This window comes from Bombus pascuorum, chromosome 9, assembly GCF_905332965.1.
Source record: "Bombus pascuorum chromosome 9, iyBomPasc1.1, whole genome shotgun sequence".
NCBI lineage: Eukaryota > Metazoa > Arthropoda > Insecta > Hymenoptera > Apidae > Bombus > Bombus pascuorum.
Genome location: NC_083496.1, coordinates 10,229,900 through 10,254,199, shown reverse-complemented (window position 1 = coordinate 10,254,199; position 24,300 = coordinate 10,229,900). Strand labels below are relative to the sequence as shown.

The 24,300-nt window shown below is 29.8% G+C and overlaps 6 protein-coding genes across 12 annotated transcripts; 4 read left to right on the top strand and 2 right to left on the bottom strand.

The window, feature by feature from the left end:
* Nucleotides 1-1,122: 1,122 nt before the first annotated feature.
* Nucleotides 1,123-5,701, bottom strand: LOC132910674 (transcription factor Dp-1). The gene is made up of 11 exons (XM_060966529.1): nucleotides 5,296-5,701; nucleotides 4,487-4,605; nucleotides 4,291-4,357; nucleotides 3,509-3,606; nucleotides 3,231-3,400; nucleotides 2,901-3,063; nucleotides 2,464-2,825; nucleotides 2,299-2,381; nucleotides 2,142-2,225; nucleotides 1,803-2,069; nucleotides 1,123-1,728 (listed from the first exon to the last, which is right to left on the bottom strand). The coding sequence occupies exons 1-10, from the start codon at nucleotides 5,342-5,344 to the stop codon at nucleotides 1,837-1,839; spliced, it is 1,428 nt and encodes a 475-aa protein (XP_060822512.1). The 5' UTR covers nucleotides 5,345-5,701; the 3' UTR covers nucleotides 1,123-1,728; nucleotides 1,803-1,836.
* Nucleotides 5,702-6,574: 873 nt separating this feature from the next.
* LOC132910684 (protein Mo25) lies at nucleotides 6,575-9,462 on the top strand. 4 transcript variants are annotated; one of them, XM_060966560.1, is made up of 8 exons: nucleotides 6,575-6,868; nucleotides 7,812-7,924; nucleotides 7,987-8,154; nucleotides 8,308-8,426; nucleotides 8,520-8,688; nucleotides 8,767-8,931; nucleotides 9,060-9,164; nucleotides 9,244-9,462. In XM_060966560.1, the coding sequence occupies exons 2-8, from the start codon at nucleotides 7,832-7,834 to the stop codon at nucleotides 9,424-9,426; spliced, it is 1,002 nt and encodes a 333-aa protein (XP_060822543.1). In that variant the 5' UTR covers nucleotides 6,575-6,868; nucleotides 7,812-7,831; the 3' UTR covers nucleotides 9,427-9,462. The 4 variants fall into 4 exon arrangements, with proteins under 4 accessions (XP_060822543.1, XP_060822540.1, XP_060822541.1 ...); XM_060966557.1 differs by having other exon boundaries at nucleotides 6,576-6,868; nucleotides 7,812-7,933; XM_060966558.1 differs by lacking the exon at nucleotides 6,575-6,868 and adding an exon at nucleotides 7,365-7,568 and having other exon boundaries at nucleotides 7,812-7,933.
* A 401-nt stretch (nucleotides 9,463-9,863) lies between these two features.
* Nucleotides 9,864-12,310, top strand: LOC132910690 (palmitoyltransferase ZDHHC3-A). The gene is made up of 4 exons (XM_060966574.1): nucleotides 9,864-10,576; nucleotides 10,866-11,147; nucleotides 11,442-11,600; nucleotides 11,847-12,310. The coding sequence occupies exons 1-4, from the start codon at nucleotides 10,464-10,466 to the stop codon at nucleotides 12,118-12,120; spliced, it is 828 nt and encodes a 275-aa protein (XP_060822557.1). The 5' UTR covers nucleotides 9,864-10,463; the 3' UTR covers nucleotides 12,121-12,310.
* Nucleotides 12,311-12,948: 638 nt separating this feature from the next.
* LOC132910696 (eukaryotic translation initiation factor 3 subunit K) lies at nucleotides 12,949-14,593 on the bottom strand. Its single transcript, XM_060966593.1, has 4 exons — nucleotides 14,359-14,593; nucleotides 13,894-14,113; nucleotides 13,432-13,651; nucleotides 12,949-13,143 (listed from the first exon to the last, which is right to left on the bottom strand). Exons 1-4 carry the CDS (start codon nucleotides 14,409-14,411, stop codon nucleotides 12,986-12,988), a joined length of 651 nt encoding a protein of 216 aa, XP_060822576.1. The 5' UTR covers nucleotides 14,412-14,593; the 3' UTR covers nucleotides 12,949-12,985.
* Nucleotides 14,594-16,374: 1,781 nt separating this feature from the next.
* LOC132910664 (sodium- and chloride-dependent GABA transporter 1) lies at nucleotides 16,375-21,460 on the top strand. Of its 3 annotated transcripts, XM_060966506.1 has the most exons (10): nucleotides 16,375-16,966; nucleotides 17,082-17,172; nucleotides 18,034-18,289; nucleotides 18,382-18,682; nucleotides 18,786-18,969; nucleotides 19,041-19,308; nucleotides 19,415-19,789; nucleotides 19,916-20,218; nucleotides 20,353-20,520; nucleotides 20,616-21,460. In XM_060966506.1, the coding sequence occupies exons 3-10, from the start codon at nucleotides 18,143-18,145 to the stop codon at nucleotides 20,703-20,705; spliced, it is 1,836 nt and encodes a 611-aa protein (XP_060822489.1). In that variant the 5' UTR covers nucleotides 16,375-16,966; nucleotides 17,082-17,172; nucleotides 18,034-18,142; the 3' UTR covers nucleotides 20,706-21,460. The 3 variants fall into 3 exon arrangements, with proteins under 3 accessions (XP_060822489.1, XP_060822488.1, XP_060822490.1); XM_060966505.1 differs by lacking the exon at nucleotides 17,082-17,172; XM_060966507.1 differs by lacking the exons at nucleotides 16,375-16,966; nucleotides 17,082-17,172 and adding an exon at nucleotides 17,250-17,608.
* Nucleotides 21,461-22,006: 546 nt separating this feature from the next.
* On the top strand, nucleotides 22,007-23,846 carry LOC132910688 (uncharacterized). 2 transcript variants are annotated; one of them, XM_060966571.1, is made up of 3 exons: nucleotides 22,007-22,145; nucleotides 22,264-22,390; nucleotides 22,712-23,846. In XM_060966571.1, exons 2-3 carry the CDS (start codon nucleotides 22,289-22,291, stop codon nucleotides 23,468-23,470), a joined length of 861 nt encoding a protein of 286 aa, XP_060822554.1. In that variant the 5' UTR covers nucleotides 22,007-22,145; nucleotides 22,264-22,288; the 3' UTR covers nucleotides 23,471-23,846. The 2 variants fall into 2 exon arrangements, with proteins under 2 accessions (XP_060822554.1, XP_060822553.1); XM_060966570.1 differs by having other exon boundaries at nucleotides 22,007-22,390; nucleotides 22,712-23,845.
* Nucleotides 23,847-24,300: the final 454 nt, after the last annotated feature.

The window sequence follows — 24,300 nt, the reverse complement described above, 5'->3', positions numbered from 1 at the left end:
CTTATTTTTTTGTGAAAATATCCATTAGAATTTTAAAAAGTAATTTAAAATACATACCTACCTACTTGTGTAGCTTTGTCAATTTTCTCGAGAGGGCGCTGATATAAGATTTCAAATTCTTTGGATAACATATTATTGTTACATGGTAGCTTGTTGTTATTAATTGTACATATATCTAGCCATAATAGCTTTGCAAATAATTTACACAGTCCTTGTTTAATTCACATTTGTAACAAAATGAAACCTACCCTTGTAGCAGATGAGATGTTTCCAGAAGGTGCTGGATCTTACATCGAATTAGAAGAGGTACGTATCGGTTTAATAAGGTTATGTTTATGTTGAAACATTAATTTTCTATTAGTAAATGATGAGCTAAACATCGTTTTTTTCTCCAAATTATATATATTGATAATTTTCGAAAAGTTTGTAAATAATTGTTCTAAAGGGAAAAATAAACCAGTACGAATATTGATAATCATGAATTTATTAAAATTATTTTAGGTTGGAGGTAGTCGTTTATTGGTTGACTTAACTGCAAGTGAAAAAGCAGTACACGCAGATTTTTTCAATGGTAAATAAAGATAATATTTTCATTTAAAATTAATTAATGTTGATAGCATAACAAATACTATTGATATCTTATGAATAATAATGCTTTTTTCAGATTTTGATGATCTATATGACGATGATGATCTTGAATAAAAATTTATAATTTTGGTAATAGCAATAGTGAGAGTAATGATAATGAAAAAAAAAACAACTTATAAAGCATTCTGTAAATATTTGATTTAAAATATTTTGTGATATATAGTAGAAATTGAAGTAAAAAACATGGAACAGATTTACTTTTATGACTACTTATAGTAAATCTATTTTCATCTTTTATTTGAACTGATTCAGATAACAGTAACAAATTTTGAATTTATATAATACATATATATGATCGTTATAAATAACTATAAAAACTGAAATTAAAATAATTATTCTTAATATTATATATTTATAAATTATGTTCTATTATATCAATTTATAATCAAAGTTTTAAACAAGCAAATATATGTCTATTAGATGGAAAAGCAATTAAACACATACAGGTAGAGAAAATTGATATACACAGTGCAATAACATTATTACAATTTATTATTTTTAGTTCGAAATTGAATCAGACGTGCGCCCTTGTTCAGAATACCATTTATCTCGGCATATTAGCTTGGGCGATATTAATTATAAACGTGCCATAAGAAAATGAGTACTGGTCATAATGTCTCGTACACATTAATATCGATATCATTGTAAAGATTATAATTTATAATACATAGATGCTAATCATATAAACCTGTTAAGATGATGCACAATTAAAATAGCACCCCGGGTTTCAGTCGCGCCACATAATCATGGATCCTGTCGATCGTCATGCATCGAGAGTCTCCTTTTTTCAGACGAGACGTTCTGAAGCTTTTGTGTTTTATGCCTACACGATTTGTTTCTTGTTTTCTTTTTTTTTTTTTTTTGTGTTTCTCCTTGGCCCCAATCGACATTTAATTCACTTTTTGACCATCCTCATTTTTCATTAACAGACTTTTATTAACGGTGACAACGAGGTTCCATATTTAAGAGACCCCCGACTACCGTCACTCGTTTGCATCTTGAATGCGCACAAGAATGACATTTTTAAGAGCGATATCGATGACGACCATGTCGAGTACGCTGCTAACAGTGACGAGTATCCTGTAAAATACAAATTTTACACTATTTGTACATTAAAAAGATTTCTTTAATTTTATATATTATGAATTGCTTACCCTGAGTCCAGCCCCGAGAAAATCGTTCGGAGTGCTAGTTAACTTCGAGATCACTATCGGCTTGGTCATCTTGATCACTTTCCTCTTCTTCATCTTCCTCCTCGGAATAATACTGCGAGGGTGGCGATAGAACATCCTCTGAAAGTGAAGTATGAGAAGATGAAGGAGGTCGAGAGCCTTCCAATTTTGTGTCCAGATCTTCCATTGAGGTACTTGGTCCAGGAATGGTCACTGGGATGAATTTTTCCAAATCACCAGATGCTAGTTCTAAATTAAAGCATTGAAGTATAGAATTCATATAACGATCTGAACAATTGTTTAATTATGAATCATACGTACGTTCCACGTATTTCTCCAGAGATTTTGGAACCATTAATTTGGCCTTCCGCAAATTTTCCTCTGTGCATTCACCTTTCTCTAAACCTGATCAAATATTATTTCTCTTTAATTAATCTGACTGATAGATTCAAAAAGAAATATAAAACAAATTGCTTACCGAAAGCTAAACCCATTTGCTTTAGAACTTCAATATCGTCGTGAATTTCGAACTTATCGTTAAAATTGAACAGGTACTCGGTTCTGTAACCAACATGATTTGATATTATTAATTAAAATATAATATTGGCAGTAATAAAAAAATCACTTGTTTCTATTATCATACTTGTCATTTGAAATGCTGCAATCTATGACAGTCTTTTTGCTAGTATTCACAATCAGGAATGGCAGCTGTATGGCAGAATTTGGTTTTGGTGGGCCACGCAGACTCTCATTGGCACGATTACGTTCCACCAAATTTTTAAAAGAGATATGCGAGAGGATCAATTGATGCAATTGTTGTGTTTTTGCTTTAATCCTCTCGATTTTCTTCTTTTTATCTTTTTCAAGTGCCAAACATTCCTGAAGAGAATTAGTTGGCAAACCTAACCACCTGATTTCTTTCTTCTCTTTTGAAATAATATTCATTGCCATTAAAACGTTCAAAGCATCATAAACACGTCTTCTAATATTTTTCTGATCATATTGCTATAAGACAAAAAATAATACGCTATTCTTTATTTGCATTACTTTAAAAATGAAAAAAAGTGGCGAATATCATACCTGATCTGTTAAAGAGTTTATATGAGCAGGATTAGTAAATTCTCCAACAAGTTCATCCGCAACCTCATTGTACGACGTCGTTCCCTTCTTTTTAACTTTCTCACAAACTTTCATTGAAAAATGACGTAATCCTTTACCTACTTTTTCCGTTTTTCTCCGTTTGCTATCAAGAAGAAAATAAAACATTAATGATAAATATATGTTATTAAAAATTTATCTTAAATATTTAAATTCTTAATCATTAAGATTTGTTTACAAGTAATCTATAGAACGAAGACAATAGTAAATACACGTATAAAAAAATATTCCATTAAATAGATAAATCCTTACTCTGGTACAAAATCACCACCCTCAACATCTTGTCTTTTTCTAGAACCACTATGATCCAATATTGGACTAATATATGTTTTTCCACTTGCATCTTTCACAATTTGTTGATTACCAGATTGTTGTTGCTGTTGTTGTTGCTGTTGAGATACTATTGCCTGTTTTATATCACTCTGTAAAACAAAATAAACAAAACAATTAGTTCATATATTCCTACAACTTTTAGTGAGTTTAGTATTAAAATTTTACCAACAGAGGTAATTATTTTGAATAAAGCATACCATTTGTGCAGATGTTAATTGTATAGTTTTGGTCAATACAGGTTCACCAGCCTTGGTTGTTGCTAATTTTGTATTCTGTAATGGTATTGTAACCAACCCTAGAATAATTGCACACAAAAAATATTGTTTTAATATCCTTTATTTTAAAATTAAATGACAAGGAATTATATTACTGTATATACAGGGCGTCTTGTATAAACGTTTTCACATAATTATATCTTGAAATATTGGGTATTCAAACAGATATTTCAAATTAATTTATTTCAAAGAAGGTATCTAATGATGGACATAAATTTTATCTAATTACACCTCTGAGATTGCAAGGTGGCTTTTATTTTTTAATATGAAACTATATATTTTCGTTCAATTAAGCTTGTAGTTCATTACAAGAAAAAATATAAAATAGAAAACAAATTTTAAATTCCCATAAACATCTTTGAATGACATTGAAAGATCAACATGTTATATGTAAATGAATTCATTTTATAATGATTTACATGCCTACCTAAATAAAAATATATAGACCTATTTAAAAAAACAAAGGTCACCTTGAAATCTTAGAGGTATGTTCAACTAAACAAAACTTATATTCCCTATAAGATATTTTACTGGAAGTAGAGTAACTTATGTTTACAATATTTTTTTCAAATAACCGATAATGTAAGAAATAATTATGCAAAAAGTTTCAAATGTATAAAAAACTAATTTTTTAAATTTGTTAAGTAAAAATACATAAAAAGATTGGTTACTAGATAAAAATAATTGTTGAAAAAGTTACTCACTTTGGCCAGGAGTTGAAGGACTCTGCAGACTGATAGTTCTAAGAACTTGTGCGTTAGATGACAAAACCTAAACATCAGAAACAAATCACTGAATTCAATATTAAAATGAAAAACTGAATTATCCCTATATAAATATTATAATAAAAAAAGATTCAAATGGCAAATAAAATTATTATACATATATTGTTTATTATACCTGAGATTCTTGGCTCGGAGTCTTAAAGACTTTAAGGCCACCTGCATTTGTTGTACTGACGATACCACCCAATGCCTTATTAGCAGTACTCTGCACTACTTTTATTACTTGTGGATGACCTAAAATGATATTAAATTTTCTATTACTATTTTGATAGTTAAACAAGTACAACATCAATATATGAATTTTTTTTTTAATTTAACAGAAAATACATTTTTTATCATATGACCAACTTTATAAGTGTATTATGATAATATCAAACAATATAAAGTCAATAGTAATTAATGAAAAATTTAAATATTTGATAAACATAAACATGAAAAATTATTGAACTAAACAAAGGCTTTCCAAGCTAATATACCTTAACTATGTTAGAAACACACTGAACAGGATCTGAATATCTGAACCTGAATATAAGCATTGTGAAGTAAAAGTGACCTTTTTCGATTGAACAATCAAGACAAGCAAGTAAGTACATTCCTAAACAATCTAAAGTCAAACGACTTAAAAGTAAATTGATTTTATCTGTTTAATAATAGAAAAGAAAATAAAAACATCTTTCCATAAATTCAGTGCAGATAGTTTAGAAAGAAACAGAGTATAAGACTAACATGTATGTGGAAAAAGAAGAGTCAACATGAAATTGCAATTAACAAGAATCAAACGAAAAATAACAGAAACACGAGCATGAAACCGGGAACGAGGCAACGATAGTGAAACTATGTGATTTTAAGGAAAATGAGAGAAAATCAAGGCATTATCATCGAAGCGAGGCATGCTGATAATTGGCGCGCACTCGGCATACTCACCGTTCGCGTCATGTATGAGAAAGTTCATCGTTTTGTTTTGTTGCGTCATCCTCGAGGTTAGAATTTCGTCCCGGCGTCACCGACGATCACGACGATCGACCGAATGCCGAGTGAAAATAAAAAGATCATAGGTACACTCGCTAATCTTGGCTCGGTCTATCACCAAAATGGCGACTATGATATAGAACCATTTGAGAACAGAATTCAACGATATACCGATCAAAGAACGTCTTATTGCACGCACAAAATTGAAAGCTAGCTGTTTCTTTATCGTACTATTGCGACCATTTTATGAAAACGCTCATTGGAAAAATATCACACACAACACAAATCTAGCTTCCGCGTGCACAGTACAGAATAGAGACGAGCTTGGCGGCATGACAAAGTTAAACAGCTGATTGGTTGCTTTCTCAGTCACGTGGCTCCTTCTGTTCCACGTTTATGGGCACTGTAATATCTGCAAGAAAAACCTGTTTCTAGTGTTACAAAATGCCAAACACTATTATTGGGATTTTACTTTTCAGATTGGTAATACACATTTGTCGGCTTTTGTCCAATAAATAACTTATGTTGAACACAAACGCGTAGTAAATTAAAAAGTACGCGTAGTACATTGCAATTGACTTTACTATACATAGTAAATAGTGGAAAGATTAATCCCATTCAAATATTTAATTCCATCAAATATACTATTTTTTAAAAGAATTAAATATTTAAAAGTAATTACTACTTCCAAAGAAAAGTTTTGTAATTTGTTTACTTTATTATCGATTCTAAACACACATGAATTTTAAATTAAGATAGGTATTTAAAAGTACTTCTTATTTAAGATATATTTCAAATGAAGTGTAGTATTAAAATTTATGCATTGTTTCACTATAGTCTTATTTGTATAAAAAATAAGCGATAAAGTATATGAAATTTTCGCGCCATGATTCAATATATAATATATCATGTACAAAGTAATCCTAAGAATATTCCTAATAATTTTAATTAATTAAAACATAATTAATTAGTAAAAAAAACGTTCAGAATAGTTACGTAGTTCAAAATAACATCAAACGAGACATTTTTTGTGATTTCTCAGGTTAAATAATTTTCCAATACATCTCATAAGAAAAACTATGTAATTATACCTATAAGAAAATAGAATAAAAAATAGTTCATTTAAATAACATGATTACGTATTAATTAAGTGAATTGATGCGTGATTTTAATTTTAAAGCTTTCCAATTGGTTGAAATGAAAGTTTCTAGATAGTCAAGACCAATAATGTTTTTGCAGATTCGGCATTAGTCGCGAAAGAATTTTGATAAGAGACGTCACAGAATCGTGCAATTAGTCAAAAGTTTTCAAAGACAAATAATTCATTTGTAGCGTTCTTTAAAAGAAACTATATCACATTGCGTAGGTTCGGGATCTGTTATCAATAGAGTTGTCATAATAAAATAAATTGTGTTTTTAACACGAAATATTGAATTGAAAAGTAGTTGCCTTATATGTGTGCTTTTAAAAGAATCGTATAGAATACTTCGAACCGAGGCTGAGGGTTCGTTCAGGGTCTGACTGAATGGTAAGATTATTTTAAGGCTCGTGAGACGATTGAAACGCTCAGGTTAAACATTTATTATCTTCTTCAACAAACTCGCACCCTAACAAGTCGCAATTCGATTTCTTCTAGTTTCTTTAAATTGTTAAATTTTTACTTCATATCATTCATGTTTTTTATAAACATGTATAAATTTTATGTTGCTTTGTTGATTTCTTTCTCTTTTTTTTTTACCTGAACCTTTCTGTCGTCATTGTATCGTTGATCGACTTGATACACGACCTCCATTTTTGTTGCAACTATTTCATTCGGCATATTTCTTGCAGTGTTTGTCGGTTCAATTATTTTTTTTATATCACTTTACGAATTTTTAAACTTGACTTCGGCGAAAGTCAAAATTTTTAGGTTAATTCGAATGTGTACTTTCGAAATAAGAAAACAGACACAATTAATATTTATAAAATCATGTATGATGATAATAGGTCGTAGCCTGTAACAAATTTGACATTTACATCTATAGATATAACCTGAAGAAATATGTTTGGCGTAATTTATTGCAAATCTTGTAATATATGAACAAAATATTTAAGAAGAGTATATCCTACAACAGACTCTTCGCATAAACATATATGAGGATATTATAAGTCTGGAACATGAAAAATATCATACATAGCCTCCTTTAATTCAAAATTTGGAGCACTTACTATTGCAGCAATTAAATCACGTAATTTTTTTAACCTAAATTTGATATATTATTTTTATCTTCTTTTAATTTTATTTCATTATGTTTTTGTGCACAAAATATTGGAATGAATTTTCCAAATGCATTTTCTATGTTTGGAATTTACATAATGGTTATGTACTATATTAGTGCACATTATTTAATTGTATTAATTACAGTTTATATGAACTATTTACTAGAACAAGAGACCTAACAGTTGTTTATTGTTTCCATATATTCCGTAAGGTCTGTACATTGTGAAAAACATGCCTCTGTTCGGAAAGTCTCAAAAGAGTCCGGCGGAGGTGGTAAAAGCTCTGAAGGAAGCAGTAAATGCATTGGAGCGTGGTGATAAGAAGGTAGAAAAGGTATGTTGTGAAACTACATTTCGGTTTCTATGACGCAATACATTAATTTTTAGGCTCAAGAGGATGTCAGTAAAAATTTGGTACATATAAAAAATATGCTTTATGGAACAGCTGAAACAGAGCCTCAAGCAGATATTGTTGTTGCCCAATTGGCCCAAGAATTGTATAATAGTAATTTGTTGCTTCTACTTGTGCAAAATCTTAGTCGCATAGATTTTGAGGTATGTTCAGATGTATTTACAAAATAATATCAAATTATAAATTGTGCAACAATTTTTCAAACTTTTAATATTTCATTTATGATATACTATTTGTTTTTTTATTAATATACTCATATAATCATATATTTAATATGTTTTATAATATTTCATTAGGGAAAGAAGGATGTTGCTCAAGTATTTAATAATATATTACGGAGACAAATTGGAACTAGATCTCCAACAGTAGAGTATATATGTACTAAACCGGAAATATTGTTTACTCTCATGTCTGGGTAAGTTCTCTTTCTTCCTAAAGTACAATATTCATCTTCTACTTGTTAAATATAAATATGAAATATTTTAATTTATAAATGTAATAATTACAGATATGAACACCAAGACATTGCTTTAAACTGTGGCACTATGTTAAGAGAATGTGCAAGATATGAGGCCTTGGCAAAAATCATGATCTATTCGGACGACTTTTACAATTTTTTCAGATATGTTGAGGTGTCAACATTCGACATAGCTTCCGACGCGTTTTCTACGTTCAAAGTAAGCGATGATAAGCGCATGATATATCGTACTTAAAGTAAAGAATACTCTTGGTGCATCCGGTACGTTGGTTTTTAGGAATTACTTACCAGGCATAAAATACTGAGCGCTGAGTTTTTAGAAATTAATTACGATAAAGTTTTCTCTCATTATCAAAGGTTATTGAATTCAGAAAACTATGTTACGCGACGACAAAGTTTGAAACTGCTAGGGGAACTCTTACTCGATAGACACAATTTTACCGTATGTATAATTATCAGTAGTGAAAGAAAGCATATATATGTATACACGTATAGTGTGCGTGTGTGTTGCGTGCCTATATATATATACCTTCTTAAAAGCACGTTAATTCGACAGTTCCTAAATTTCAGGTAATGACACGATATATTTCGAATCCTGATAATTTGAAATTGATGATGAATATGCTCAAAGAAAAATCACGTAATATTCAGTTTGAAGCGTTTCATGTTTTTAAGGTATATTTACATAGTTTAGAATCATCATTATTATTTAGATTTAGAAAATAATAAGAAAAATTTGTTCGTAATTTTTTAGGTATTCGTGGCGAATCCAAATAAACCGAAACCAATCTTAGATATATTACTGCGTAATCAGGAAAAATTAATCGAATTCTTGACGCGCTTCCACACTGACCGTTCCGAAGACGAACAATTCAATGATGAGAAGGCGTATCTTATTAAGCAGATTAAAGAACTTAAGTCTGTACATGAGAATTAAGTCCAAAATACAAGTTATTGCTACAGCTACCGTTAACTACTACTATTGAAGTCTATTCAACTGCTGTTGCTACTGTTACACCATCACAGTCACCGATGTAGCAATCTACCATTATTTTCTTCCTATCTTTCTGTCTTTTACTGTCCCTTTCTTTCACTTGTTATAGTTATCGTTAATCGATTCATAATGATTCGATTACTATTAATTATTATTATTAATTATTACTATTATTATTATTAATTATTATTATTATTATCGCTATTACTTTTATTTGCGAGTAGTTCTGTAAATAAAGTTTTCGTTTAATTATGCATTATTGTATATTTACACAAAGCGATTCTATGCCATGTTCATATATTTCCATTTAAATATCCACTTAAAGTAAATAACATTTGAAAAGAAAATATTCCTTCTAGAAGTTAATATCAATTTCTCAATGCAATTGCATTATTTGATGCTATCATAATTATGCTGCCTAATATTTATTAAATTACGAAATTTATGTTATAAAATATTGTTCAAAAGCTAATATATGTTTAATATTTTTATTTAAAATTTATAGGAATAAAGAAATTATGTATTTATTATTGAAACTTAATAATTGTTAGGTTATGTCCATCATGTTAAACAGCATTTCATTATTGAACATTACAATGTTAAAAAAACAAATATATTTTCAATCAAGGGAAAAGATTACATTGGAGTAGTGGGGGATGTCACGTGGTATTTTATGACAGCAATATCATGGCGGTCAGTTTAGGCTAGTCAATAGTGATCAGTATTCGTCAGAAAATTTAATTGTGCTAACATTTTAACATTATTTAGTGAAATAAATCAACTGTTTACTTATAAATACGTTCCGACTTGATGTTCTAGTGCAATTATAGAATAAAAGACTTGAACTTAAATGGAATTAAGGAAGATTGAATTGAATTCGTATAATGTAAATTCAATGAAGAACGAAATTACATAAACTCGTTCTAAGTCTGTGACGATAACTGATATATTTGCTAGCAAAGAGTATGGAATAAATAAAAATGTTTGTAAAAGACCCCTGTGGGATTGTGTGTATCATAATTACATATGTTGCTGTCTTCTATGCAGATTACGTCGTCGTATGTTGGGTTATCCTGCAAAATTTGCAAAACAGGTGCATTTAATAATATTCTATGTTTGTAAACCTATTTATTTGTAGTTTTATATTTATTTGTACGAAGTTGATTTGCATAAATTTTATATTAATATAGATATGTGTATTTTAATCTTTTAATATACTTTTAATTTAACTTAATAAAATATTGCTCATGGAATGTTTTTTTTTCTATTTTATTACATTATTGCACTTTTCTTGTAATTAGAGATGCATCTTCAGGAAATGCACTTACATTAATTATTTACTGATTTACAATTAATCTCATTTTGTATATTATTATGTACAGTTTTTGGGGTCCCTTTCATATTGTGGCTTTCAACGCTATTATATTATTATTGTTAGCATCACATTCGAAAGCAGTCTGCAGTGATCCTGGTGTTGTGCCACTACTTCAAAGTCGTATGGACTTTTCTGATATTCATACAGATAATCCAGAAACAAAAATTGAATGTGATGAGAGAGACAGTTGGACTGTTTGTACTAGATGCGAAACATATAGACCTCCCAAAGCATGTCATTGTAGAATTTGTAAACGATGTGTTAGGCGAATGGATCATCATTGTCCATGGTATGCTATAACTTATAGGAATATAAAACATGTTTACAATTGTAGAGTAGTAAAAAATATTAAATTCAATTAAAAATTATGCAATTTATAGCAATTAATAATTGATCTTTGTTATTATTTATTTTCAATTGTAATTTTTATTTTTTAACTTTCAAATTTATGATATTTTCTTAGTATTATTTTTTAATATTTTTACCAAACATTCATTATAATAAAAATAATAATGCAGTAATAGCAGATTTATAATTTAATAATATTTTTAACATTGAACTTAATTTATAACATTGCTCAAAGGATAAACAACTGTGTCGGAGAACAAAATCAAAAGTACTTTATTCAATTTCTGGTCTATGTTGGAATATTGGCCTTCTATGCACTAGGCTTGGTGACAACCTCATGGATTTTAGAATGTTCTCTGTGCAATAATGACATAGCCATCAAACAGGGTCGCATGTATGTGTGTTTCAAATATTTCACTATTGTTTGAAATTATAACTAAATAATTACATTCTAACTTAAATTCAATTTCTAATAATAGAATAAGAGTACTTTGAGAGAAGATTAAATAATTAGTAATTTTTTCTTATACAATATTCAAATTTACATGTAAAGTTTATTCAAATCTAAAAATTATTTGAAGTACACACAGAAATATGTTGTCAGAAAAAAATGAAATTAATCAAGAAGTTTTTTCTCTAGCTTACACTCTCTTATATTGGTATTGGAATCAGTACTGTTTGGCATGTTTGTCATCGCAATGCTGGTAGACCAATTTCAAGGTATCCTCGGAGAAGAAAACATAATGGAACATATGCAGAATAATCATCATTATAAAAGAAACAGTTCACGTACTCTGGTTTTACTTTCTCAGGTTTGTGGCAAGAGCCATCCAATTCTATGGATGTTTCCTTGCCAAAACCCGCCACGTTATAGTTTCCGAAAAGATGCGTACCTGATAGATCATGAAGTTTAGATGAATACTTAATCACATATTGAGACGTAAATGCTCTTTTATGGCTTTGCTTGCCATAAATACTTTTCTATATGTTTAAGAAAGTCTCCATTATTTAAATGCAATTTGCGAAAAAATAAGATATTATGCATTACAAAATTTAGGAGAAGGAAAAGGAAGACTTTCACATATTATATTTGTCTACTTCAAACACTTAAATATTATTAAAAACGTTTAATTATTTAAAATTAGAAAATTTACAGCATTCTAATATTTTTTAATAATTTTTAGTCTTTTAATAAAGTTTTTTTTAAAATAATCTCATATTTAGTTATAAATGTAGAAAAAGTAACACATAGGAAAGAAGATGTTTGAAGATTTAATTTTATACAAATTTTGTATCATTGCTATTGAATTATTATTTAATCCCTCATTAAATTATATCCGCTTATAGTTCAAGATAAACTCTTAAATTAATATATATTTTAGTATTTGTAAGTCATTCCATAAGATTAAATATATCTAAATATACTTGCAAATTTAATACTCACATGATTGAATCAAGTGTTAGTAACTGTATTGAATGTAATGTCAATGAATGAATTTCAACAAAATCTTGTAATACATGTAATCAAACATTTTAGTATATCTTTTATAAAATTTCATGAGTTCATATGCTTTACGAAATATTCCAGTTTATGCAAAATTCAGTACTAATTTTCAATTTTTTTAAAATATTAATGAAATTCATTTGTATTTAAATTGTGCAGAATGTATATTTTTTATATTTATATGTGTTATGAAATTATTATACATAAAAAAGTATTATACTGTAAATTAAGTAAGAAATTTATTTTCTTCAAAAAATTTATTGAACATATAACTTTTAAAGACAAGCAGCCATTAAACCAGCGACATTTTCGAAGTCTATTTTTTCTGTAATATTTTTTGTTTTAATATTTTCATCCTGATTAGCTATAAAAATAATGGACTTGCTTTCTTCTTTCCATCCATATTTTTTTACCCAATGTTTTAATGTGGTATCTGAAATAAATTATTTTATTATTAAATTTGTGTTCATACATATTTTAACATAGTATAATAATTTGTACTTAAAAAATAGATTTCTAAATTTGTATAAAACATTAATAAGTAAAACATATTAACAATATTAATTCAAGGAATTTAGTTTATAAATTCACGCTTTAATGAATTTATGTTGTTTAGAATAATTATTTTTTTTTTATATAATATTTTTTAACAAAATATTCTTTTGTGAATATTTTCATAAATCTCTTTCAAAATATTTAAAAAATGTGAAACAAACATTACCATCAACTCCTCCAAGAAGTTGTGCTAAGAGATTTTTATCTATTGTTTGGAATGTAATTCCTACTACATGGCAAACAAATTTTCTTATAGAATCTTGAAATCCTACAATCCTATCACAAAGATCAGACATAGAAAGAACTCTATCCCAAAAATGTTGGAAATTACATTGTTCTAAAATGTCTCCCAAATACATGATTTGATTAATAGGACTTTCTTGCATCTGTAAAAATAATTTTAAACTTATTGGTCAATTTATGCATTAATTATAAAAAGTAGATTAGCAACATATTTATGTAAAAAATGTAAATGAGAAATTATATATATTTTGTATGAAAAAATATTTTATTATATATATTATAAATGTGTTCTTGAATTAAGATCATGCTTAATTAATACATAAGTTATAAATCAAAATATTTTGGATGAAGATATAAGAATCAAGATGATAAATGAATAACTTACAATTCGTTCACTGAGAAGACATTTACAAAGTACGAAATCAGTATGAGGAAGATTTGTTAGAGCCTTCAACAGTATTTGACAAGTAATATCCATGTTAAACCTATGTGGATTTAATTGATACAGTTTCAAAACTGCTAAATTAGCTTCCAAGTCGTATGCATTCTCTCTTGATTGTATTTCAACATATTTTTCTAGGGTTGCTAAATGATCTGGATTATATCTGAAATTTTTATAAAATATAAAAAATATATTTACAGTTATTTTATTTTCCATGCATGCTTAATGTATATGATTGTAATATGTTCTTCATGATAACAATATAAATACAATTTTAATGAGATTAAATAAATTAATAATTAAATGTTGAAAGAAATATATTAAATTTCCATGTATTTTTTGTGTTATTAAAATAAATCATGTATAAAATATGAATTAGATTATACTTTTGAGTAATGAATAATGCACCTTTCAATGCCTTTCAACATTCCAGCCACAGTTTGACGCATTGCTTCAGCCATTATAGTAAAAAGGATTATTTCCTTAATTGCTTATTATAAGTTAAATAGTATATTGTTATTTAATCTAGAAAACAGATATTTTGTTAGGTTAGGAAACGTAATTCCAACCACACGATGAGAGTCTTCACAAGGTTGCCAAATTTGACAACATAAACTAATAATACCAACCTACATAAATGCTTTTAGAAAAGAAAATTTAAGTATTACCAGGTATCATCTGCTATCAGCTATTTCATTTTAATTTTGAACGCAAAATAGTATATATTGGTAATAACACACAATATATAATAGTAAAGTAATTTTGTTTGCAGGTAATAATAAAAATGTAAATACATTTGTCTTATGCACATTAAATTAAAAACAAAATAACTATTCCCGAATTGTTAATAGATGATTCATCATTTATACGAAACTATCCATTTTATGTACAGTTGAAAGAAGAATTTAATGGAATTATACGAGCTATATATGCATGTTTATCATGTTCAAGTCAATGTTTTACAAAAAGTGTGAACTTAAGAAATGTTATTTAACCAATATTTTAAATGTTATAATTTATTCCGAATTATATATATATATATATATTATATTTGGTATTTTTACTTGTCTCTTATCAATTTTTGTATTCTTTGTGTAATATATATTTTATCTCTGTTGCGTATTAGAAGTTTTGACGTGCTCCGTGAAATCAAAGGTGGTTCGATTCGTAAAAAAAAGATATGACCCGCAAAGTAATTCTTAACGCGGTTCCCGCGCCACTTCCCGCACATCCTCTAGTCATTGGGGATGCTCCCCTCTGCCGTGTTGACCGTTAACGAGCAATCAAACCGCGTGCACGCGCGCGCTTGTAAGGTATAAAAATTAGTTACGTTAACAATTTCTTGTTTCATGTAAAAGTTTCGAACATATGGGCACCATACATCAAATTCGTTGTTTTTATGACGAAGGGTCACTTTTTTCAACTTGATCAGAGAAACTTTCATGAATACTACTTCTTTTCTTCTAAGATTAAGAATTAATCCTAAAATTTTCTAAGGAATTCAAAAAATTTTTTCAGATAGTTGCTTAATTTCATAGATCGAAGAGTGATTTCTATCTATAGCAGATGCTTCGGGATTTGTGTGAGTTAATGTCGATCATCCTGATGATCTATATTACGGAGTGTACCCAGAACGGATGTAGCGATAGATCGGTGTCACGTGAACCCTCCGGATATACTAGCTTCCTAGTCTTGCTCACCTACTTTATCGCACTCTTTCATTTCGTCGGAAAGCACAGAAACTTGCTTATTTCATATACAAAAAAAGACAGTTTCGATAATAAGAATAATAACGCGAAAAATGAGATATTGTAAAGTGTTCAAAGTTGTACACTTGGAAATATGATTGACAATATTGTTTGTATAGAGCAGATGATCAATTGATGTTATTTCATGAATAACAAAAATCGTCATAAATAATGTTTCTCTATTTTAAGGCTCTTTACTTCAATTGACTAAAAAGGAACCTCCGTGGTCAATATCTATGATAGAACTTTCTAATTACATTCTTAGGAAACATTTTTTCTGTCATCCGTGTTGCAATTCCAAATACTTGAGATTGGCGCGATCGAATAATAGCGATAGAAGGTTGCAACGGTATTGCGAGCTAGGATTGGAAAGTTATCGATACATAGAAGAAAATGAATGGATATGTAGATGTACATATCTAAACATTGACAATAAAGAGCACAGCATCGTCGGGATAGCCGTCAACTTGATGATGATATACTGTTGCGATCTTGGTGACCCTCTTTCTCCTTGTTTTCCTCGTCCCCTCTTGCTTCGTGCGCGCGAGCAGGCACGAGTGAGCGCGCGCGGATTAAACGCGTGACACCGATGTAAACGGCAAGGGTGGACCGGGGGAAAAAAAGGAAAAGGGGGATCCCCCGATTTTGTACCCCTGATATTTCAGCTAGTTCGCCGTCGAAAGTGAACTCCTGATTCCAGTTCTGAGCGGGCCGGCTAACCATTCGCATCGTCCCTCAGATATAAATTGTCTTTTAGACATCGACATCGAAACGAGACGAGCGAAAGTTGAGAGAAAAAAGGGAGATCAAGGGAGGAAAAAACGAACAGTTGCAACAGTTCTCGTCGTTCATGTACATCATACGTAGTAATCGATGATCGTAACGTCGCTAGAACCGCCAGGATCAAGAGAACCTGTTAGCTCTTGATCGCCGAATATCACTTTACCGAATCGAAGTTCCGTCGAATCAAAGTGTTACATCACTCTTTTTCTGCATCGAGGACTTTGCTTGAAACACTGAGAATGCCGCCCGTTCGACCCGATCGAGCTGTTGCGTGAAAGATTAAGAGTGTGCAGTGCAGTGCATACGATCTAATTCGATTCTTGAGAAAGTTCCGTTAAATCGGCGTTTCTCTTTCGCGCGGTCCTTCCCTCATTTCCGTTCTTCTCACGAACCACCGGAAATTCACGAGGAGGAAGCACGGTGACCACGGAAGCGCAATAAACGGCTGATACAGTGTCGTGAGATCGATAACTGGCTAAAGTTAGGTTTGTATGAAACTATGTCTTGTATAAAATTTTATTTCGCAAATTATCTTATTGAGAAAGAACAAAGTAAAATATGGGGAACATGTAACACGTGCGAGCAACTTGACATTCCTAGGCGCGTCATTGACCGAGAAACGGAGATCTGATCGACGGAAGGAAAAGCCGCAAGTGGAGATTGAATTGGAAAAGCGAGAAACCAATTAATAGTAAGCGAGAAATTCAAGATCATAGCAATGTCGGTTATGCGGAACAACGCATTCTCGGCTAATTAGAATATAGCTGTTTTTTATGAGCGTGGAAGAGGAAGAGGGAGCCAGGCAATGGATCGGCCGCGAAGGGGCCGGGGAAGGATGAGCTTTGGGGGAACGCACACGGACTCGGATATTCATTACAGGGTTCCCCAGCCGGACATTCGTATTTAACCGGATCGCATCGATATTACTTTTACGCCTTAATTTTTTCTTATTGATCTTGACGTCAGAAACCATGTTACTTTTCGTTTCACTTTTGACTCTCGCACGATTCCGCGATAGAAAGAGCGACGAGTCCTTCAAGAATCGTCGAAACATTATCTCTTTATAATACTGTTTCTGTAACTAAACTGCTCGTTTACTTATGATTTTCAGTCATTTTGAAATACTTGTCAGTTTAATTAAATTTTCAATAACTTTCTTCAGTTTTTCTTATAAGAGAAATCTTAGAATCGGAGAAAAAGTGAGTGAAATGTTAGATTCCAGTCATGTGACTCGGTATAGTCAGTGACTACAGTTTTAAACTATAGCTGGTATCCTTGAATTTCGACGCGTAATAGTTTTCCGTAGATTTTCCACACCGCAAAACACAAATCGCATCCGGTCCCGGAAACAGAACTCGGTCAAACTCGTTCTTCGCAAACTACATCCTTTCAGCGAACCTTGAAAGTTGCTTATAATCCATATAAGAGGGCTCATAATCCACTCTCGTGTGAACTTAATAAATATATTCTATAGAAAATCAATACATAAAATAGTCGAAAAATATATAATAGACGAAGAAATAAAAATTATGACACGTTTGATTGCCAACAGAAACACTGTTATGTCTTCGCGGTAGTTCCGCGGCCAATAAAGGAATACGCGAGAGAGGTCATCGAAAACGAGGGAACTCTTTTACGGTGAGCGGAATAAATCGTTCAAAATGACGGAAGCATCGAGAGAACCGGAACTCGCGGATCCTGAAAATCCTGACAAAATCGCATTGAACCTAGCATCCGCATCTAATAAAACGAAGCCACTGCCAGAACGTGGTACATGGAGTACCAAGCTAGATTTCATTTTGAGCGTGGTAACTTTATCAATTATAATATTTCTTATTTCTTACTTGCTTTTCAACGTTTATATTGTATTGATTTTATACTAATTCACTTCGATTCGAAGGTTGGTTTAGCAATCGGTCTGGGAAATGTCTGGAGATTTCCATATCTCTGTTACAAGAACGGTGGCGGTGCATTTTTAATTCCATATTTTTTAACACTGGTTCTTGCTGGGATTCCAATGTTCTTTATGGAACTAGCTCTCGGCCAGATGCTTACCGTTGGTGGCCTCGGTGTCTTCAAAATAGCGCCATTGTTTAAGGGTATCGGATATGCCGCCGCTGTCATGTCCTGTTGGATGAATGTTTATTACATCGTAATTCTTGCTTGGGCTATCTTCTACTTTTTTATGTCCATGCGCAGTGGTTAGTTTAATCGAGAATATTGTATTTTATATATGGAGTAAAAATAAATTTGATAAACATATAGAAAGTTCAACGAGTTATATGGACTTTTACTTTTAATCAGAATTACCATGGGGAAGCTGTAATAACTATTGGAACACGAAGAATTGTGTAAATCCCTACGACAGAGATTCGCTAATATGTTGGAATCAAGTTACTAGACATCATAATTATGTTAAAGTATGTTCCGTCAACGACGTCAACATGACAATCACAGAGCTTACTGATCCGGTCAAAGAATTTTGGGAGTAAGCTCGACTAAGCAATTATAGTAACAATATAAAAGATTTCTTTGAGTGTATAAAATACTATTTTGTAGACGTCGAGCACTTCAGATCAGTGAGGGCGTGGAGCACGTTGGGAATATTCGTTGGGAACTAGCTGGCACCCTCCTTTTGGTTTGGATTCTCTGTTATTTTTGTATTTGGAAAGGTGTTAAATGGACTGGAAAAGTGGTATACTTTACCTCCTTGTTTCCTTATGTTTTATTGACGATCCTTCTGATTCGTGGCATTACTTTACCCGGAGCCATGGAAGGCATTCGATTTTATATCAGTCCAAATCTTTCCAAACTAAAAGAATCCGAGGTAAACAATATATAGTTATACCGCAATAATCGTTTTTTTTTAATGATTGAATGAAAATAATTGTAACAATTGTTCGGTTTTAGTAATAGCTTATTGAACTTTGCAGGTATGGATAGATGCTGTTACTCAAATTTTCTTTTCATACGGACTAGGTTTGGGTACATTAGTGGCTCTTGGTAGTTACAATAAATTTACAAATAACGTTTACAAAGACGCATTGATCGTTTGCTCGGTGAATTCTTCAACGAGCATGTTTGCCGGTTTCGTCATATTTTCCGTGGTAGGCTTCATGGCCCACGAACAACAAAAACCTGTCGCAGAAGTCGCCGCTTCTGGTCCAGGATTGGCTTTCTTAGCTTATCCTTCTGCGGTTCTTCAACTTCCTGGAGCGCCCCTTTGGTCTTGTCTCTTCTTCTTTATGCTTCTTCTCATAGGTTTAGATTCTCAGTTTTGTACTATGGAAGGGTTTATTACTGCCATGGTGAGTAAAATTCTTTAGTATATATTATATAATAAATATATATAATATATATATAATATATATAAATATATATAAATATATATAATAAACAATTTTCAATCCTTTGTAAAATATTTAACATTCAAGGTGGACGAATGGCCGCAGTTGCTTCGCCGGCGTAAGGAATTATTCATTGCGATAGTTTGCGTGCTTTCTTACATTATTGGATTATCTTGTATTTCACAAGGTGGCATGTACGTCTTTCAAATCTTGGATTCATACGCAGTGTCTGGATTCTGTCTTCTCTTCCTAATTTTTTTCGAGTGTATCTCGATAAGTTGGGCTTTTGGTGTAAATCGGTTTTATGACGCTATAAGAGACATGATAGGATATTACCCTCTAATGTGGTGGAAGCTATGTTGGACTATTACCACCCCCATGATTTGTGTCGTAAGTAGAGTTCATCCTTTATTTTATAAGTCAAAGATTACTGAGACTACTTTCTAATTTTTTCGTCTAGCTTTAATTTATGTTTTAATTTAGATAGAATTATTATTATCCTCCATCTTTAAAAATTTTAATAGGGCGTCTTCATTTTCAATCTCGTACAATGGACACCTGTAAAATATTTAGACTATGAATATCCATGGTGGTCGCATGTGCTTGGCTGGATGACGGCTTTATCTTCGATGCTTTGTATACCTGGTTACATGATTTATGCCTGGAAGACAACACCAGGAGATATGTCTACAGTAAATAAAACTTATTTATTGTTTCGTTTAAGATTTCATAAGTTTTTTGAGTACCTAATAAAACATTAATCATTCTTTTGTATTTTTATGTTTAGAAATACAAGTTGTTAGTACGGATAGAGGATGACGTAACAGGTCTACGAATGAAAATGGGTCAGCCATCGGTCGAACTGACACCACTTTAACTGCCACGGATTCATTTTGATCCTAAAAGGGATTCATTATTTTAATCTTTAATACCTTCTGACTACCATTAATTTAACGAATTAACTATTTAAAGACAACATTTGACATCATTATCTTCGTGTAATTTTTTTATAAAATTACTTTCTTCGTTCGTTCGAAAAAAAAAACTTTTGCAGTGTTCCTGTTTACCAAAGAAATTCATGTTATTTAAATGAACATTTTTTATCGTCTAGATAATAATTTATTAGATTCTTATCAGAAGGAAGCTCGTATAAAATACAAGGCAACTAAAGTGTTCAGAATTGTATCTAGTTTTAGCTTAAGTATATTATAGAGTAATTTAAAGCACATAAAATTTTTGGCATACACGAATAGTTCACAAGAGAAATGCATTTAGAAAATAATCTCTCGATGTTGTTTATAAGATGGATTCTAAAATTAAAAATTTCAAGTACTTGATAAGTGTTTTAAATTCCGAAACTATTCGTGTAAGTCTGATTACAAATTTAGCAGCTATAACTTATTTTAGCAATATCGGACGTGTACCATAAATCAAAAATTATTGCACATTTTGAATGTAACTATATAGTACACATATCTACGCTGCCATAATTATTATATTTTGCTGCTCAATTGATCGCTAAGCCGAAATGTTTTTTGTTTATATAAAAGATATATCGATTTACGCGTGATTTTGCAGAAAATGTATGTGCAAATTTTATTCTTAATAAAAATTGTAGATTTGCATAGAAAATATGGTAGTAGATATCCATTACATTATTAATAGGAAAAAAATAATTATTAATATATATATAATTAAGTCGAAAATTATTTAAAAATTGTTTTGGCAAAATTCACGATATATTTAATTGAAAATTATTATAACTAGTTATTTTAATAGTACCTATTGTAGTTATATATGTTACGCATGTTTCTCTCTTAGAAAATGCAACATGCTAAATAAGAACTTCATTCATATGAAGAAAGAAAAATTAAGAAACAGAATCTGTATGGTAACATTTTTGGTAAATAAAGTTAATTATTATAAAGTTATTTAATTTTTGTTAGTATAATATATATACATATCTATAACTTTTATATGTTGTTATTTTTAGCAATATAAATATTATACTATATATTTATTTTATGAAATATATAATTATATATGTTCGCTTCCATACAAATGAAAAAACCATGAAATATATAAAATATAGTAAGGATATATGTATAGTAATATACGAAATTTCCTTAAGTTTCATTGTTATATACCTACTTTTATTAATTTTCAGTGGTGTATTTTTAAAAATATTTATGTTATATATAATAATTGCCACTTTTAACACTTTACTTCTGTTAAGGAAAAATAAGATCCTTTCAAATATCAAGATGGCAGCGCAGTTAATCTAACGAGTGCAAAATAATTAGAAGTGAAATTCCTTGTAAGTAGTTTTTAGAAGTGTATTGAAGTGATGTTTTTACTAAAAAATTAACTAACTGTTCAATAACATCAATTCTTCGTGGTGTTGCTAATAAAGTTACGTTGTAAAATTATTTTAGTAAATACAATACATAAATAAATATCATGATAGAAAAAAATGAAGAAAATACTGACAATGACAATCATCTTGTCAGAATTAGATTAATAGCTAACAAAAGAACATTTTTGGAGAAACAATTTCTTCAGGTAATTTTTTCTGTATATATTTCATTTGATAATTATATTTATATAATTATTATTTTGAGGTTATGACCTCTCAACTGTTGCTATTTAAAGTATTGCATATAATTTGATAGTGTATTTTATTAATTCCTTCGTAATTTTTTCTTTTCTTCTTATTTTTAGCTTTATTCTTCATTTATGTATATACAAATGTCTTTATCTCTTTAAAAACATTAATGATATTTATATAGAGTTACATCTTATTTTGCAAATATTTTATATTTTGTTAGTTAGTTGATGTTACATGATAGGTATCGTAATTAAAATAATGCAATTAATTTTTAGGTCCAAGAGGAAGTAAAAATATGTTTTGCTCAATTGGCACAAACACTGCATGCTAGAGAAAAGCAACTTCTACGACAATCAGAAGCAATTTATAGGCAACAAATATCTTTGGCATTATCCAGTCAGGAAATTCTTCCTCCATCTATAGCAATATTAAATGACAGACATGCTTTGGAAGAACAAATTAAACAATTTGGAAGAATAGAGCTCATAGGATCTAATAAAACAGCCGTAACTGATTTAGAACCATATAAAATAGAAGAATATCAAGATATAAATAAAGATTATGTCTGCTTTGATAAATCTATCAAAAATACAGGAGTTATTCCTTCTAATACAAAAACTGAATTTTCTTGTATGACAGAAGATGAAAACATAGATGATGGTTCTACTGAATTGAAATCGTCTAATATAATAAATTTATCAGGAAATTCCAGTCATATTTCTGATTTTCAAGAAAAGGATTCTGAAAAAAGTGTTAACCATTCTTCAGAGATAGATACAGAATCAAACAAAAATGATTTCAATCTTCAAACTACTGAAGATACTAATGACCAGGAAATGGCAAAAAATTATAGGAATTCAAGGAGTAATATCATAGAAGAACAACATAATTCTCATAGACACACAGAGCAAGTTCAACAGTGGTTGGATGAAATACTTCTAGAGACAGAAATAGAACCAACTATTCATGAAGTGGAAAAGTTACCTGAAATATCAGATACTTATGTTTGTGCAAAGTTCCACTTAGAAACATGAAAATTGTATTTAGCTAAGCAACTTGTTCAGCATATCGTTTTCACAATATATTTATCTTTAATTTTTCATAAGGTAGAAAATCTCAAATTGGGAACAATTTTTTACTGTACTTGATTACTTTGTATGTCACCTTATTTATTTATATGTATTAATAATAATTAATTACAGGATGTTCTCTTTAGTAGCTAAAGATCAGTAATACTATTAGTAAATAAGTTCGTATTTTCATTAATATTGAGGGACTACTAGTTATAAATATTTTTAATTGTTAATCATAATTTTATCATTAATAAAGGAAGGAAAGGAATATTTTAATATTATTTTACATACATAACATACATAAACAGTGATATTAAAATAATGTTAAATACGTGGGTATGTTATTAATGTAACATTAATAAGAAAATAATTTTTTAGATTTATTAATATTATTTATCAACTTATAATCAATATTTATAGTTATAATTTATATCTCTCTATCCACCAATGATTAAATATTTTATTAATTTATTATATATATAATTATATTTTTATTAAAAATTTTTCAAAATAACATGATATTTTTAATTTAAAAATAATTAATATAAAATAAAATCAGTTTTTTAGCTAGATGGTAGTTCTATGTATATTCCTTAACTTTTTATTACTGATGCATATTATACCTCATGCAGTATTTCGTGCTTTTATGTACATCTACAAAATATTATTTATTTAGTACATATCAATAAATACAAATTTAAAATTTTAAAAACATTCAAGACGTGTTAATAAAAAGTATGTTTATATATGTGTCATTAAAATTTCATGTGATTTCATCTCTGTTTTATTAA